General features: G+C 43.5%; 1 protein-coding gene across 3 annotated transcripts in view; it reads right to left on the reverse strand.

Moving 5' to 3' along the window:
* Window positions 1-18,770, reverse strand: part of Fam171a1 (family with sequence similarity 171 member A1) — a 120,605-nt gene that overhangs the window by 4,084 nt on the left and 97,751 nt on the right. For all 3 annotated transcript variants that reach the window (XM_085835232.1, XM_021154949.3, XM_085835231.1), the window contains exons 6-7: window positions 3,210-3,326; window positions 155-269 (exon numbers count right to left, since the gene is read on the reverse strand). In XM_085835232.1, the coding sequence (XP_085691358.1) occupies window positions 155-269; window positions 3,210-3,326 (232 nt within the window). The remainder of the gene's footprint in view (window positions 1-154; window positions 270-3,209; window positions 3,327-18,770) is intronic.

The following is an 18,770-nucleotide window of genomic DNA, read 5'->3' on the forward strand; positions in this document are numbered from 1 at the left end:
ATTACATGTTTGAGTTCTAGGTAATTTTCCATGAGTTAAACTAAAATCGTTTAGGGGGAAAAAGAAAGAAGAAGGAAAAAAAACATTTCCGAATACAAATTGCATAGGAAATTCTACATTAAATAAATACATCATCCAAATGGTAACACTTTACCTGCAATAATATAAAAGGAGACACAGCAAAACCAAAAGAATGAAAGCCATTCCTCCTAAAATGGCCAAAAGAAACACCGTGTGATACGTGGTAATGTCCTGTGTCATAACGGGACCTAGAAGGTCAGAAAATCGCATTTTAGAGCTTTGAATTCCTTCATGTAAGAATAGGAATAATGAGTTGAGAATATAATGACTTAAAAAAAAACCCAAAAAACCCAAAACCCTCTTCCTGCCTGCGAGACAGAGTGGCTGGTCAGAGACACGATGGCTGTTTTACCCAAGTTACCGTCACTCCCATCCATGACAGTCGCTTATAGCAAGGGGATTCCCACCCCTCCCCTTAGAGGAGAAGCGAGCCTCTCACAGCAGCATGCCCAGCATTCTAAATACATGATCTTTTCATAAAAGAAAATGAATGCATGATAAACCATTGAGTAGAACTTCATGTCCGAGAGGAACCAAGAACCTGGGGATTTTACAAGGTGGCTATGACTTTATTTTCACTTTTCCTGGAAATTACTGCTGTACAGAATATCTTTTGCCTGAATGAATCGCTTTAAATATATGATAGAAATTTACTGTAATTTTAAAATGTCAAGTCTGACCAAAATACTTTCCTATTTAAAGGAATTATATAGTCATCCACAATATTGTTTTTGTTTGTTTATTTTTAGCAAGGCTAACCTCTTATGGTCATAGAACTCTCTAGCACTTAAAGAAAAGATTTGCTAGAGATAATCAGAACAAAACAACAGCTTTTAATTTGCAATGTAAAGAACACCAAGAGGTGGGTTTAAGTTTTGCTTCCAATGTTCCAGGGCAATGAGAATCGGCCTCATAATGTTGTGAGTAATATAAATTGGACTCACATGGTAGCTCACAACAGATTGGTAACCAAACCTCTCAATGACATTTATTCTTGTCCAGTTTCCTGCACTGTCCAGGAGATGGGACACAGTGGCTTCATACTATTTATTAACAAGTACCCATTTGCTTTATTAAAAGTTTGCTTTTGATGTTCAATGACAGATTTATTTTTTAGAAATATTTTTTAAGGAGACAAATTTTCACTCCCTCCCTTTCTCCCTGTTCCCTTCTCTCTCCTTTCCTGGGGTTTCACTACAAGACTGGGCTGGCCTGGTTGGCTTGAACTTCCCGGAACTCTTCTGCCTCTGCTCCACTACAGCTTGGACGAGCCAGCATGTCTGGCTCAAGTCTTTAAAGAGCTAAATGAATCCAAGGAAGATTACTGGGCTTTGGAATTGGTGCTGCTTCCTGAGTCCAGAAGAGAATGGAATTCTCTCTTAAATATTATATCTTATAAGATATATACATATATACATATATATATATATATATATATATATATATATATTATATTTCTTAAATTTAGTGGGGTGGGAAAGTGTGTATGTAGATGTCTGTAACTGCCTTAACTGTTCATAGGACATCTTAGTACAATGATAATATTCAAAGACATTGGATTTGATCCTCCATACAGAAGTAAAGAGAAGGGCAGGGGGAGACTTTCGTCCTGTAAGACCATTCTCAAGGTCCATTAAACACTCAGAATGTAATTATTTTAACCTGTGTCAAAAGAAATCTTCATAAAACTCACAGCTTAAATTTTAGTCTCTGCTTAAGCTCAGACTTAAGGAACAACGCCATCATCGTTTTCTTCTTGGTTTGTGGCTCAGGGAAGCACAGCTTCACTGAAATTTGTCTAAGACATAGTGGGAAGATTACCCACGCAAGCATCACCATGATGTGCACCATTGGGGCAGGGTGGGGCCACTTTTCACAGCTTTGAGTCTTTTCTTTCACTGTGTGAGAACTCCTGGGGGGAGGGACGACGACCTGTGCTGGGATGCCCTTGCTTTCCTCTTTATAAAAGCACATATGAATATTAACCTGTTGCATGGTGGGAAAATTGTCAGCCAGAGTTGTTTGAAATCGATCTAAGAAAACTTCCCTTTGGTGGCTGAACTTTGTGGGGTTCATTCTGGTACCTGTGGCATTTCATTTCTTCCTCTGTTTTGTCTACTTTTGCATACCTCAAATTAGGGAAACAGGGTGTTTCTGTGGCAGGCTTATGCTGGCAATGCTGCAAGAGCAATTCCTTTGAGGAAAGCGCTGAAGAGTATGTATTTTCTTAGATAGGAATGTGGTGACTGAACGGAAGGCTTTTCCACACCCATCTAGAACTAGCTCCATCCTATTAGTCACTTAGAAAGCCAAAGCATGAATTCTAGTGCTTCAACATTAATTCCATTGGTAAAATATTTCGAGTTCTCATTTGAAAATGCATCGATAGTGTCTTTGTATGAAGTATCTTTTAATCACAGCTCATATTTAACCTATCTCAATTTTGTAACTCAGAACAGATGTGCTTTAACATGTGTTCAAAACAACACAAAACAAAACAATATTTCTGATGTAGCTCCAGCATAAACATTGCTAAGGAAAGTGGATTTTCCAAGGTGGGTGAGTCCAAGTGGCATGCATGGCTTTTAAAGGCAGTGATGGGAGATATCACTAGAAGAATTATCATGAGAAGCACACTGTCCTGCAATATCACTGGAATTATGTAAGTATATATTCTAAGTGAAGATTACTCTTTTTAACATGAGGCAGCTAGCTTTTCACTAAACTGATCAGAAATGCTAAAGCAAGCATTTTGCCTCAAGAAGCCCCCAGTGATGGCTTTTGCCTGAGAGTTTGACCTTCAAGTTTACAGATACACTAGGCCACAGCTGTTTTGGGAATTAGGGAGGAGGAGGTCCCAGCCTCTTCTGAACACTTTCATTAAGAATTCCCAAAGGCAGATGTTTGAGCAAGATGGAACTGGAGACAAGACCATTTGTACGCCTGGTGCCTGGCCTCCACATAAAAGTTCCAGGTACTGCTCTCCACTGACAAAACAGCCTTTACCATTTGACGTTCCGAAAGAACACACCATGACCTGCCTATAGAAGTTATATTTAAGTGAATGCTGAGCTCAGATCCCCAAAAGAAATCCACCCAAAATGCCAGCCCTGTTGGTTCTGTGTTACCTGGGATGGGGGGAGACATGGCTGCCACCCAGTACCCCAGCTGGGGAGCAATGTACGTCCACGTGAGCTGACTGCCTTCCTGGTGCACCAGGCCCAGACCACTCTTCAGCCACGTTCCTGTGGGGGTGCAGAAAAGAACTTCATCAGGGTACATTGGCACGAATGTTTATAAAATCCACTTTAAATGTCGCATTCACAACTTGCTGGATAGCACAGTCAGTCACATTACCACCTACAGATCGTACACAACTTTCTGTAAAAAGTCTTTGTGACTTCTCTGCAGGGAAAGGTGAATAGTTTTGGATTGTTTGTGTTATCAGCTAACTGCATTTCTGTCACTTTAGTGCCTGTGTCTTTTTCCAAACAAAAAGTCTGAGCAGAAGGCCCCAGAGTTCCGAAGAGTCAGAGCGATGGCGTCAGTGTGCTAGGAGTTGGTAGAGATGGGAAAAGGGAGGACAGCGTCGTTCATAGTATTTACATTTAAGCGAATAAACACATTCCTTATCCTAGTTAAGGCTAGGTCTCAATTATTTAGAAAAGATTTATTTGCTTATCTATGTTCGCAGCACCAGGGATGCCAAGCAATTTCTCTGCTACTGAGCCCCACCCATCTCCAGCCTCATATTTAAAAATACCCATTCATCAATGCCATTTTCGCATATCCTGGGTGAGTAAGTCTGGTGTAGGCAGTAATATTAAAATGTTGCCATTAAGAAAAATCTGCTGTGTGCTAGCTTACCATGATATATTCATGGCCTTATACTCATTATCTATGATTCCCACAACAATGCCATACCACATGATTTCATTTCCTTGGGGGGAGGGAGATTGAGGAATGATGGGCTTTAGAACTTTCACAAGACCTGGGTGCTGTGAGCACAGCACGGGACCTGGGTCTGCCTGGCTGGAAGGCGGAGGTTGCTTCTGCTGCTGTGCCATGCAACACTCCCACAGGCCTTCCTGAAGACCGATGACTCTGTTCCTTTCTCAAGACTTCAGACAAAGGCTCACAGATGGAGCCAAAGTAGTTCTAGGCTAACGGACTGTTTCCTAGCTCAAAAGGCAACACTGCTTACCATCAGGAACCTTGTATCTTGAGGCCTGTGATGGCCTCTGTGGGCAGAAGCCCAAGAGGGAGGCAGCCAGGTAAGTGCCCCCCCAAGGCTTGTGCAAACCTCTCCTGAACCAGCAATGGTGGCACAGGCTGCACACACAGGGATGCTTTTGAGCCCTCCCTACTCCTACAGTCATGGACGACCCGAAATGACCACATGGATGATCCTGGCTGGATCAAGTGTGTCAAGCAGTTGACCCTATGTCTCAAGTTCCAGGGTCACATTTTGCTGAGGAACTGGAGATAAAAACAAATCAAAACAAAACAAAACAACACTTGGGCTGCTTCTAGGCATTACTAGTTGCTATGGCGACACTCAAATGCAGTGGGTGGGAAGGTGCTTTCCACCTCACACCCCCTTTCCTTTCCACAGCAGTGGCAACCCACCTCACACCCCCTTTCCTTTGCACAGCAGTGGCAAGGAAGGCAGGAGACGCCAGGCATAGCAAGGGCTCTGCATTCATGAGTTATGAATGCGACAGGCCTGCCTGAGAGGTCATGGCTATAGGTGATTTTGGTTCAAGCTAAAGCGGAATGTAAGCTACAACAAGGTTTCTAAAACAAGTGTGAGACCATGTCATGAATCATGTCAACCCAGAGATCACGTAGCATCTGAGAGTACCAGTGGTTCCATGGGACTTCTAAGGAAAGGGAAACAGAAGACATCGAACACAGTAGAAAGGAGGGTTTCTATGCTGGGCAAGGATATTGCTCCAGAAGAAGAGAACAGGTAAGTTTCAGCTGCTCCCATCACCCCCTCATACTCCCTTCCTGAGTGAGTCACAAACCCCACCCACTCCCACGCACTGCTCCTCCACCGGTACAGCAGGCAGCATCTTCGGATTAGCCAGGATATGGCCATGCATTTTTTGGTTGGCTGTTTACCCAGATTAGATGTTTGAGTCACTGCTCTTCAAATGGATGCTAAATGGGATCCAACAGACAAGAACTGGAAGCTGAGTCCTAATTCCTGTTCATTCATAAACTGCCAACTCTGCCCAAGTTGCTTCTTAGAAGAAAATCAACTGAAACGGACTGGAAAAATTCCTTCAAGTTACACATGACGCAAGCCAAGTGGGTGGAGCTATTATCAACACTTCGAGTCCATACCCACTGCCCACATGACTGGTCCCTGTTCTAGATAGAACATAGAAAGGCCATATGCTAAAGATGTCCAAAGTGCTTTGGAACGTCAAGGGAATATTGTCACCTGGAGTGGTGGAGTAGGGCTTGTCAGTAAGGACAACAGATGCAGACGGGGACAGGAGGGTGACAAGGTCACTCAGGAAATGGAGAAGCATGGAGCAGTGAACCAAGGACTGGGAAGACAGGTTCAAGGTGAGCAGGAGGTAGTGGATAGGCTGTGGCTGGGAGGAGCTTCACATTTGCCTGGGTAGACCTGGGAGTAAACCAAAGCTATAGAACCTGAAAACCAAGGCCAACTATGGTCCTGTGCCATCCGCTTGTCCTAGCTAGTCCTCATGACTGACTGCTGTTGTAGGTCTTACCTCACATACTTTTCCTCTGTTCTAAAAGACACACATCAGAGTGGGGAGAACTTCCCACACATCTGCACATTCCGTGTCTCCTCCTTCCTGGGAAATGTTTTTACCGTACCATTATTTTTTTCAAGACACGTGCTTGCATGCTGTTTTAGGTCTGATCTCCTCCAATAGGTTACAAGCTCTGAGAGTGTCCACCTATGTATTTTATACCTTTTTGTCTTCTACTAAGTGTTTGGGTTCCCTTCTCTACCATTCTTATGTCTTCCAATTCCCAACATTAGTTAGTAAAGAAAGAAGGCTAGAGGGGAAAGGGGGGTGTCAATTTGATCTCATGGACTACTTCCTGATGATTAGGGAAGTTCCTTGGGGCAATGCTGATCTTTGTTAGGATAAATAATTACAAGCAGCCAGCAGCAGCAGGAACAGGAGCAGTAGCCACTGCACCTCTTGGGGGCTCTAGCATTTTTATACCCTCTCAAGAGTCTTTAAGATTCCTATCTGCAGCTGGCAAAATCACACCTCTGACAGAGCACAAGGCAAATCATAGCCAGCTGCTGTGGGCAGTCTGAATCAGCCCCATATTCCACACATGGGATTAAAACAAAAACACTCCTATAATGTTTCTGTGTTTAAAGAAGCTAAAATTCTCATTACAACCAAGTACCTAGAACTATCTTCAAATAGGAACTTACTTTCACATCGAGTGAATGCTAGAGGAGCAATCCAACAAATAGCATCAGTATCCTTCTGAGAAAGGCTGAATGCAGTTGACAAGAAAGTGATCCTAGCAGCAGTGGGGCTAAACTGGGATGCTCCCCTTCCAAATGGCAGGGAGAGAAGCCAGCTGTGGAGAGGCATTAACTTTGGTAGACCTTCTATATAATACACAACAGGGTCTTACAAAAGTGTGATACTGTTTTGGGATTCGATCATGCTGTTCCTGGCAAGAACGTCTTCTAAGATTTCTGTTTTTAAGGAAGGGAAGGCCACAGGAATTGTAAGAATTAATGAACTGTGTGCTGGCAACATATGCTTCTCACTACTGAGACCCTGATGCTATATATGCAGAACGAATGATGGGGCTTTCCTACTTGAGGCGGGGAGGGCTTCCCAACTGTACGTTGGTGCACTGAAGTGGGAACTGTGCTTAAGATGGGCAACAAGGCATGGGTTCCTGTTACAGGCAAACCCACCAGCAAGCAAGCTCCTTCAGGTGCCCTGTGTTGAAAAGGTTATGAGATAGCAGGGTGCTAAAAAGGGTACTTTCATGTGCACATGTGTGGATACCAACCCTGTTCAGACAGCTTGCAGAGCATGTTTTCCTTTTTTTTTTGTTTTTTCGAGACAGGGTTTCTCTGTGTAGCCCTGGCTGTCCTGGAACTCACTCTGTGGTCCAGGCTGGCCTCGAACTCAGAAATCCACCTGCCTCTGCCTTCCAAGTGCTGAGATTAAAGGCGTGCACCACCACTGCCCGGCTAGGTTTTCCTTTTAAAAGTGGAAGAAATATCCAATTGTAAAAGATCTTTATTTTTCTACACCTTCCACAAGGGTGAGGCCACCTTTTGGATGGCTGTTGGTACTGCTGAATATGGCCTCTATGAAAGGGCTGTCCTTGTTAAGATTCTCATCTTTGCGATCCAATCACAGGGCAGGCCCCAGTAAACAACATTTCCTGGCTCCTTTAGCCCTAGTTCATCTGCTCTGCCCTTTTAGCTTACCCTATCCTGCTCCTTCTCAACCCCTTCCCATGGCTTCCCTGTAGGTTTTTCTTGTAGGACTCCTGTGTCTGCTTCATATGCAGGCAATTGAGACTACTGCTGGGACACACAGAGATAATGGCTGTCACTTGTTGATGGCAGTTAGGCAGAACCTACACTTGCTAGTGCATTTCCAGCCTCACCCAGGGTGGCTTTAAGGTGGAAAGGCCATGTGCAGTTGCATCAAACTGATTTCGGAGTCAGGACTTAGCAGGGTGGCTTATTTGCTCCGACATGAGCTGTGGTTGGGACTGTTTGTGAAGGTCATGTGGTTCCCCTGCCAACATGGAGTAAAGAGGTGTTGCAAGATTGGAATTTCTAGCTAATCAATTCTCAAACAGCTTTAGGGAATTTGGACCCCTTTTAATGGAATCTTGAGCAAAAATGAATATATACAACAGACAAAGGTAAGCTGCTCATAGAAAGGGGAGCAAAGTCCCTTCCCAAAGGGACATTCTGCTGTACCAAAGTAGTGACAGAAACAAAGAAATAAGAATGTTTTCATTTTAATCCCAGGTGTGGGAGGTGGGGCTGCTGTAGACTGTCCACAGCAGCTGACTATGATTTGTCTCATGCTTTAGCAGAAACATGATTTTGCCAGCTGCAGATGGTTTCTCCGATTGTGTGACATTTGAATTCTGGGAACTTTTCAGAGGGTGTATAAACTCGAGGGTCCTGAGAGGTGGGGTGGGTTGTTGGTTGGTGTTTGTAGTGTACAATGAAGAAACAACAGCAAAAAGAAATGAGATATCCTGACTGTGAAGATCAAACTTCCCCCAAGGATCCTGATGTCCCTAGTCAGCAGGAAAGTAATCTAATGATAATGTCCCCTTTCAGACTGCTGACTTTATTCAGATCTCTCTCTCCTCCTCTATCTTCCTTTCTCTCCTATCTAGTAATAGGGGGTGAAACCTGGGGGAATAAAGGGTGGGAAGAGAAGAACCCACAAAGTAGCAAAAAGAAAGCTACATGCCAACATCTGAGAAGGAAGTTTGACACAAATAATGAAATCTGCATGTAATTTTGATTCAGACACAAGGGGTTTTCTTGATAACTTGAGGTCGTGGTCATGATCAATGCCCCTAGGAACATGGACTTGAGGATTCTGGAGAAGGTTGATCACTCTTATGACAAATAGATTTTCTGCTGCCCACATGTTCACTGTCCTTCCTATACATCATGTCCTTGTCCTCAAGTTCTGTTCCTTTACTGCCACTGAGGTCCAACTTGTCACACTCAGCACTGTTACTGTCCCCTTATCAAGGTGCTGTCCAGAATAATGTAGTCAGGCAGTGTGAGGGAGGACAATCCAATTATCAAACAGTGGCAACCTGAATCCACACACACACACACACACACACAGAAATATTTTCAGGAATGTGCGAGGTGTTGAGAAGTGCGCCTCTCTTTTGGAAGTGTTTTTGTTATGGAGTTAGCTGGCATGGTTCACTGTGTGGCAAGCATTATGAGTTATTTAAACAGGAGCTGCATTTGACTCTAATGATTATTATATATACTAACTATCAGATAAGGTACCTCATCCTTATCTTTAAGATGGGATAGAGTCTCCTAGCAATCACTGAAGTGCTAGTTGGTTACTATGCAACAACAAAATCAACTTTTATTTATATAAAATAAAAGTATATATATAAAGAAAATCAAGTTCAAATACTGAACTAGTGCCTCCCCAAAGGCTAAAGGACTCTAAAATGTGAAAAAGGACTCACTTAAAATGCAACATCTCCTTTGAAAGAAGCCTAAAGAGCCTAGATTTATCTTGCTGTTCCTGCTTGGCATATTTATTTTGCTTGGATACTTCTCTTTAATAGGAACGCTACCTCAGCTTAACTTCATAATAAGTACAAAGATCTGATATTATGAACATCATTGAGTTAAAGGAATTATAAGCAGAACCCAACAACACTAGAACATATTACACATTAAAGTTGACTCCTTGCATATTAGGCAAAACACTAGAATACAATATTTTTCTCTCTTGTTGAGACTTTTACCATATTAGACTTCAAAGCACTGAGGGCCAGCTAATCTTATGAGTGTGAATTCTAGCCTGGCCACTTTCCAGTTTTGTGAACTGAAGACATGTCCCACATGCACAGAAGAGGACGGACATTTCTGTCATGTCTTTAAGCGGTTGAAGGTTACCTGCTTCCCAGTTCCACAGTACGTGGCCTGGGCATTTTAATATGTGCAGTTCAGTACCCCACTTCTTACTCTATGTATTCTAATTGATATATTCTTCCTGCACAAACTTAGAATAACTTCTACTAGATCTATCAGCTGGAAGGCAGGAAGAATTCTGCAACCATCCAGTAAACCCATCTCAAAATCATTATCAATATCAAAGGAAAGACTAATAGGTCAGTGACCTTCTCTGAAATTACTTTCCCCATGGAATTAGTTAAGAGCAAACATCCTTTGTCAATTATATAGCAAAATATATCTTGGGTAACTACTTATCTTATACTTTTTGTTGAGAGAAATCAAACAGAGGAACAGAAGTTATACGGGGATGGTTAGATTCCTCACAGCTTTCGACAAGGAGATCTCAAGACTGGTCTCGACAAGAAGAAAAAGCAGGGAAATTCAAGGTAGCTGAGGACTTTGTGTTTGAAGTGGGAAATGAGAGACAGGCTGAATATTAGAAACCAAGACAGAAATAAGCTTGTGATCACCCAATACATTCTCTTAATATAGAGAATCAGCCTTCCAAAATCCTCCTTTCCCAAACTTATTCTGAAATCATTAAGCCTTTAAAGGGCTGCAAAGTGGACAGGCTAGTTTTTGAGGGAGAGATTCATTTTTTTTTTAAAAGATAGTGTTTGTGAGTGTGTGTGTGTGCGTGTGTGTGTTTGCTGCATGTGTGAACATGTATTTGGGCACATGTGTGCTATGGTGCATGTGTTCAGGCTAACAGACCATGTTTGAGAGTTGGTTTGTGTCTTCCACCTCACTGAAGCAGTCTCTACTTCAGGCTTGATGGCTGGGATCTTCTGGCTCATTTTCCTATCTCCACCCCCATCTTGGCGCAGAAGTTCTGGGATTACAGATGTGTGCCCCATATTCAGTTTTTTTTTAAAGAATATAGATTCTGGAGACTGACTACAAGATATAAGGTTTGCAGGACAAGTGTTTTAACCAGTCTAGGCGGAATCCCAGGACCCTGAGGCTTTTAAGCTACAATCAAATATTTACTTTATTTAATTACTTGGCTTATTTTTGTGCTGGAAATTCAGTCAAGGGTCTTACATATGCCCAGGCTGGTGAGGGATTTGGATTACAGGCATGTGCCACTGTGTCTTAATAATTAGTTGGATATAAGCAACCACTTGTTTTCCCCTTTAAAGGTGTGATGAATTAAGAATAAGTTTTGGGAAAGGAGCCATAATAGGAACTCCAAGGACTTTGGAATGCTAAAGGAAAGCTTCTATCTTAAAGAGCCTGCCAAAAGTACCCAATACATGTTGATAAAATACAGTAAGAATTCCACATTTACAATAGGTACTTAGAGATTTCAAGGATGTAGACTACTAAAGTATGAAATTCCCCCTGGAGAGAATTTTTTCCCATTATCCAGTACACTCAGTTCCCACTTAGTGATTAACAAATACCACCACGACAGCCACAAAGGAGTGAGTGGGGTTAGTAGGACTGTGATCCCCAGCATTAGAAAAACGACTCAGAATGAAAGATGGCATAACAGGAAGCCTGCATGTATCTGTAGAAGGGGCATGAGACATTTCACTCCATGGCTTGCTGAAGAGCTTTCTAAAACTGAGGGGTGTGTATGTGTAGCTCTGGAGGAAAGCCCAGGAGTCTGTTTCTGGGTGAAGTCAGGCCACTTGCCTGTGGATTGCATTTCCAGTTGCAAAACCTTCAGATATATAGACCTTTGTAGGGCTTGAGGACTTTCTCTAAAAAACCCTGATGTCATTTGCTACAAAGCACCTTTGTAAGAATTTTTCTGATTTGTTCAGGAAGTAATTCAGCCCCTGGTAGAGCATACCAGGGGCTGATGGAGCCAAATGGGTGTAGAAGGTATGTTGATTATGAATGAAGGATTGCATACTCTGCAACCTGGCTCCTGTGTGTGAGGCCAAACTGGTTCAAAAAATCAAGACCCTGGTGTACACTATTATATCTGAGCCTGTTCTGCCCCTGAGACAGTTCCAGAGAAGGCTGCAATGTGTTCTTCGGATATCAGCTCAAATGTCTCCTGTCCACAGGCTCTGAGCAGCTTATTCACCCCTCTGACAACACTCTGCTCAACTGCCTTGTGGTCCTGACTTCATTCAAGTGCATGGCCACACTGCCTCTTCTAAGAGCCAAAGCCATGTCATAGATCATGTCCTGACTCCCTCTGCCTCACAGCACATAAAGAACAGCAGAGAGAGGGCTAGCATGACAACGTTGTTCAATAAATACATGCAATGGGGCTGGAGAGATAGTAAGAGTGCCAGCTGCTCTTCCAGGGGACCCAGGTTTAATCTCCAGCATCCACACAATGGCTCACTACCACCTGTAAGTTCAGTCCCAGGGACCCTGACACCCTCTTCTGGCCTCTATGGGCACTGTAGTGGACAGACATACATGTAGGTAAAACAGTCACACACAAAGAGAAAAAAAATCCTAGGCAAATGAATTGTTAAAAATTAAATTGTTAAATTAAATTAATAAATTGTTAAAAATTAAAATTTAAAATTTTAACCACCTTTATTTATTTTAAATGATTATCTTTACTTATGTATGTGTCTGTGTATATGTATATATGTCTGTCTGTGTGAACACATACTGTGTGCGTGAGGGTGTCTGCGGAGAACAGAAGAAGGAGTCATATCTCCTGGAGATGGTTTTATAATGGTTTGTGAGTCACCCGAGTTGGTACTGGGAGCCAACCAAGCCCAGGTCCTCTGGATGAGCAGTCAGTGCTCTTAGCCCCTGAGCCAGCTCTGCAGCCTTTGCATTCATTCTGCATGTGCATGCATGCTGGGCCACTCATGGAGGTCGAGGGACATCTGGCTAGCACCAGTTCTTTTCTTTCACCATGTGGACCTGGGTGACTGCACTCTAGCTATCAGGCTAGGTGGCAAGTGCCTTTCCCCACGAGCCATCTCACTACCACTTGCTCAATATTTGCAAAATAAACCAGGCTTAGCATTCCATGGCGAGGGACTCAGAGGTTAAGAGTCTCTCTCTCTCTCTCACTCTGTGTGTGTGTGTGTGTGTGTGTGTGTGTGTGTCACACACAGAGAGAGAGGGGGGGGAGAGAGAGAGAGAGAGAGATTCTACACATCAGACATTCCTACATGAGGGACCATCTGGCCTGGACTCAGGAGTTATTTGAAAGTTAAATTTCAGAAAAAAAAAAAAGACTTTAAAAGAAATAAGGAAGTCTCTCATATAGTGCATTGAACTTGTTTTTAAAAATCATGTGTCAGAGGTTGGAAAGATGGCTCAGTGAGTAAGATCATTGGTTGTGAAATCATGAGGGCTTGATATCAAATCCTTAGCACCAATGTAAAAAGCCATGTGTGGCTGCCTGTGCCTGTAAGCCCAGGTTTGTGGGGTTGAGACAGGTGGGTCACAGAGGAAGAGACCTGCCACCACCTGCATGTGCACAGGTGACTGCACCTGCACACTCAATGTGTGACACACTCACACCAAATTATAAAGTCAAAATAGGCCAGTAGAAGCAGAAACAAGGGCATGCTACCTTAAACTAAAAGCCTAACTAAAAACATCTCTATTTCTTTTTAAAACTTTGCTTTGTGCATGGGCTTTATGTATGTATGGATGTGTTCATTTGTGCATGTGTGAACTCAGAGCTCAGTGCTTAGCCAGGCTAGCAGATAAGCCCCCAGGATGCTCCTGAGTGGCTGCTATGGATCCCAGCACTGGTCCTCATGCTTGGTCAGCAAACACTGCACCCACCCAGCCAGCTTGCTCACAGCAACCTAATTGAAGTGTAAAATGTGAGTTACTGTGAGGCTTTCTTCTAACATACTTGATTTTACTTCTTATTACTCAGGGATTGCAATTCATCCACCATACCTTTTTCTATTTTGCTCTCAGTACTCCCATTGCATAACATTCCGTTTGTAAATGGAAATTCACATATGTATGTGTCCCTGGGCTGGTGAGATGGGGCAGAAGGTAGACTGACTGCCATGTAAACCCCTGCAGACCTGAGTTTGATCCCTGGAACCCACATAAGGGGGAAAGAGAGGAAGCGGAGAACTGATTCCACAAGGTTCTCCTCTCTGCACACACACACACGTGTGTGTGTGTGTGTGTGTGTGTGTGTGTGCGCACGTGCGTGTGCATGTGCTCACAGAGAGGACAACCTTGTGGAATCAGTTCTCCCCTTCCTCTCCCACCATGCTCCACACCTAAACACTAATATTACTTACCCCAAAACACCTGTCCTTAGTCCCCTCACCTGTGAAGGGACGACGGTGGCACAGGTTGCCATGAAGGTAGTGATGCTCAACTGAATGAAAGGAGCAGCAATGAGCAGATAAGTGTGTGTGTGTGTGTGTGCATCATTCTGCACATCAGACATATACCTGTGTGAGGGATCATGTGTCCTGGATTCAGGAGTTATTTGGAAGTTCAATTTCAGGTGGTGATGATATTAAACGTTCTGAACACCCGGTGGGGCATGGGCACTGGCTTCAGACTAGTGGCTGGAGTGTCCTAGGGAGTCATCCCTCGGGGAGACTACAGTGTTACACTAACAGAACTGCAGGTCTGAGCTTGACCTTCCTTCTCACATGTGTCACCGAAGATTTGCAAACGGTGTATGGGCTGACAGCAATAACAATGATGGCGATCAAGGGAAGGAGTGAGGGAGGAGGAGGAGGAGAAGGAGGGGAAGGAGGAGGAGGAAGAGGAAGAGAGGGGGTGGGGGAGGGAGGGAAAAAAGGAGGGAGAAGAGGAAGGGAAAGAGAAGGAGGGGGAAAAGAGAGGAGGGGCAAGAAGAAGGGAGAAGGAAGTGGAGAAGGGGAAAAGGAGGGCAAGGAAGGGGACTGGAGATGAGGGAGGGGAGAAGACGATAGGGGAGGCAAGGGGTGGCTAGGAAGGCTTTGCCTAAGTGCCCATCCCGGCTCTAACTTCTCTCTTTTCACAAGTCTATGATGTAGAGACTCTGCCTATTGTATGCTTTTCACAGATTTGAAATCAGAGGCCTGCCACGGCTAAGTAACCAGCTCTAGCTGGTTCTGTTGTAACTGCTGGTCTGTGGCTCCCTGTTTTCTCTGTAATGCTAGACACCATATACAACCACATGCTACCTTCACTTTGTAATTACTCTTTCAAGTGAAAGGAAGTAGGCATAAATGTAGTTAAAAATATCTGGGGCTTCAGATGGCTTAGCAATTAAGAACACTGGATGTTATTGCAGAGGACCCAGGTTCAGTTCTCAGCATCCAAACACCACTTGCAAGGGTCTAACACTCTCTTCTGGCCTTCACCAACATCTCGATGTAAATAGTGCATGTACACACACACACACACACACACACACACACACACACACACACACACACACACACACATCCCAGATAAATAGCTGGAGAGCTGGGTATGTAGCTTAGCTCCTGTAGTGTTTAGCATGGCATAAACAGTGGTAATATATACCTGAAACATCAGCTACATAGCAATTACTCTTTCAAGTGAAAGGAAGTAGGCATAAATGTAGTTAAAAATATCTGGGGCTTCAGATGGCTTAGCAATTAAGAACACTGGATGTTATTGCAGAGGACCCAGGTTCAGTTCTCAGCATCCAAACACCACTTGCAAGGGTCTAACACTCTCTTCTGGCCTTCACCAACATCTCGATGTAAATAGTGCATGTACACACACACACACACACACACACACACACACACACACACACACATCCCAGATAAATAGCTGGAGAGCTGGGTATGTAGCTTAGCTCCTGTAGTGTTTAGCATGGCATAAACAGTGGTAATATATACCTGAAACATCAGCTACATAGCAGGGTGAGGCTAGTCTGCGATACATGAGAGTCTGTCTTCCACCACCACCACCACCACCACCACCACCACCACCACCACCACCACCACCACCACCACCAACCACCACCGCAGCACAAATAATAACTCATGCTGCATAATGTCCTAATTATTTTCACTTAGGCTTATAGTAGACTAAGCATCAAATTTTTGTTTAAAATCCAGGTACACTGAAAGGCCTGAAGGTTTCCTGGTTGGTGGAAAGAGCCAGTGGAAGGATATGGAGTTACCACACCTAACCAACCAACTCCATCAGTGGTAAGGAACGGTTTACTGTTAAGGAATACAGGCTTCCTCTGAGAAGGGCTGACTTGCTACTCTGCAACCACAAACCAACTACTCATTTGTCAGGCCTGCCCAAATGGTTTCAGGTAAATCCAAGCATGGTAAATTCTAGTTCTACACAGAAAACCAACATCCTGAGAATAGTTTTAAAACAAAAGTGCCCCAAACCACAGCTATCTGAGAACTAATTTTCTGAAAATGATCATTCTGAGGACGCCACCAACACAAAGGCCTTAACAATGCTTAGAGACAGATGGATGTTACAGGGTTGTTTTTTGAATTGCTAGGCAACATTGGAAAACAACTGTCCTTCTTCTTAGATCAGCCCACAGGGCAGCATAAGTATATTACAAACTCTAATTCTCATCCTTTGGGGCAGAACTTTGCAATGGGATGCTAACAGTCCCACAGTAACAGGAACACACACCCATCTTAGTCCCCAAAACGCAAAGCAGAGGATCTTGCCTCACTCTGGGATCTTGGTCAAGACAAAGTTCCCCCTGGGCTCTCAGCATTGACCCTCAGCTTCCTCAACTCTTTGCATACAGATTATCACATTCCCTGCGAAAAATCTCATCAAAACCCAGTTTTGTGGGCTCAGGCTCATTTTCCTATCTGGAAAATAAGAGGTGTTTTGCTAGCATGTGCACAGACTTCCCTTTAGTCCCTCAGCACTGACCTGTGGGTCAGGAGTAGACTTGAAATCCCAGCTTTTGGAGGCAGAGGTGGGAAGGTCAGAAGTTCAAGGTCATCTTAGATACATAGTGAGTCTGTTTCTCTGTTTCTCAGCTAGTGTTCCTTAGGAAATTGCCTATTTGTTGTACTGAGGAGTATACTGACATCACTCTTAGGTAAATCAACCTCTTCCTTTGTTTAATACCCTTAATTATCACATCTGTTCTTCGGGGCGGGGGGAGTACTACATTTAGCTCTAAAGTTAATCACATATATAAATATGTACTTGAATTGTTAGACAAATAAACATCTCCATTTTTATCTTTTACCCATACAATGAAATACAGTGTATCCTTAGAAGTCATTTAAACCACAACATGCCACTCTGAAATCCTTCATCGAGACACATGGATAATATTCTAATATCCATATAATTTAACATATCTGTATCTCTTATCATTTCTGTATATCAGAGTCCAGGGTAAGTCTTGAAAACACATTTAAGCAAATCCTTGGCAGTCTCTAAATTATTCTTGGAGATCTAGATAACACTTTGGCCAAACTTGAGGTCAGAGAGGCATATAAAAATTATCATGACTTCACTTTTTAGAGAAAGAATAGTTTTCAGTTCACATCAAATTTGTGATAAAGGTGCCGAGATTTCTTCCTCCCTCCCTCCAACCCCTCTAACATTTCCTACGATAAACTTGTCACACTGATGAATCTACATTGATAAATAAATGAATATATTTGTATTGTAAATAAACTTCTCCTTCAAGGGCAAACTGGCCATGACTTACCTAAAAGCTTGGTAGGCCCTGCACAGCAAAAGCAGTCATGTTCCTTTGGAAACAGACACAGACCTACTACGCAGGCCAGTTATGGAGTTATTCCTGAGCACCAGCTATGGATGTGCCGTAAGAGGTAAGAGGCTGGTTCGTTAGTCCCCATTGCTATAGCAACCCACACAGACTCTGCCTGTGGTGTTTGGGAAGGCAGTTAAAACTGGATCTCACCATAGAGCTTCACTCAGGGTAGGCTTCTCTTTCTGCTATCTCGTTGGAGTAAGAGGATTCAAACACACTGAGTGATACTCAAACAGCAGAAGCACAAATCCAAAATCTAAAACACTATTGATTTTTTGATTATTCAGGATCAGTCACTTTGAATTCAGACCACTGACCTGGTTTGCTTATTCATGAGCGACCATTCCCTAGGGCAACAAGTCAGACAACCTCATAGTCCAGAAGCCATCTGCTGCCCTAGTTATACACTGAGGAAATAACAAACGTCCATAAAAGAAAGCAGACATATTGGCCCTTACTTTCCTGAAAGCCACAGTTAGCACACACTTGGCCATGACCGACTTTCTTCCCCAGACATTGGAAGGTCAAACTGGCTCCTGCACACAACTAACTCTGGACGCTGATCACTGTACCAGGTGCCACCCCAACGGCTGCAGGCCACAGTGTGATGCGAAGGACTGAAGTTGGCCAGAGAAGCCTGCCAGTTCCTTAAAAGGTAAGAGCTTCACCCACCAAGAGGAGTCTGCTGTGCTGTGTAAAGCAAAGGTTACTCACATACAGCACACAGAGCATGTTCATGCAACCATTTCAAGGCTGAACATGCATGCTGGGCCTCTTCAAACAAGTTCTTAGAGGGCATATGTAGTGATGAGCCAACTGATGTTATAACACAGTCAAGACAATCCAATTCATGCATCCTGACAATGCATTCACCCTCTGACGAACAGGGTCAACATACGAAGATGCTAATTTCTTTTAAAATGATTTACTTTTATGAACATTGATTAGTGTTTTGCCCGTATGTATGTTTGTGGGAGGGTGTCAGATCCCCTGGAACTAGAGTGGTTACAGACAGTTGTGAGCTTAGGTAACAGGAATAAGGAGCTGCAGCTAAGCCAGCACCCCTTATTCCCTGCAGAGAGAAAACACCCCTGTGATGTGACAGCAAATGGAGAGAGCTCCCTCAGCGAGCGTGCTTAGATCAGGAGTCACAAGATGGTTCTGTAAAGACTGGATTAGAAAGCCAGAAGATGAGTTGGTGTTGCATGACAACTCACTGTGTACCACAGGATGGAAACAGGGACGATTTACCAACAAACAGGTGTGGCTGTGTTCCAATGAAACTTTATTTGGGTATGTGTA

Source organism: Mus caroli, unplaced genomic scaffold (genome assembly GCF_978045245.1).
Source record: "Mus caroli unplaced genomic scaffold, Mus_caroli_1 scaffold_2, whole genome shotgun sequence".
Taxonomy (NCBI): domain Eukaryota; kingdom Metazoa; phylum Chordata; class Mammalia; order Rodentia; family Muridae; genus Mus; species Mus caroli.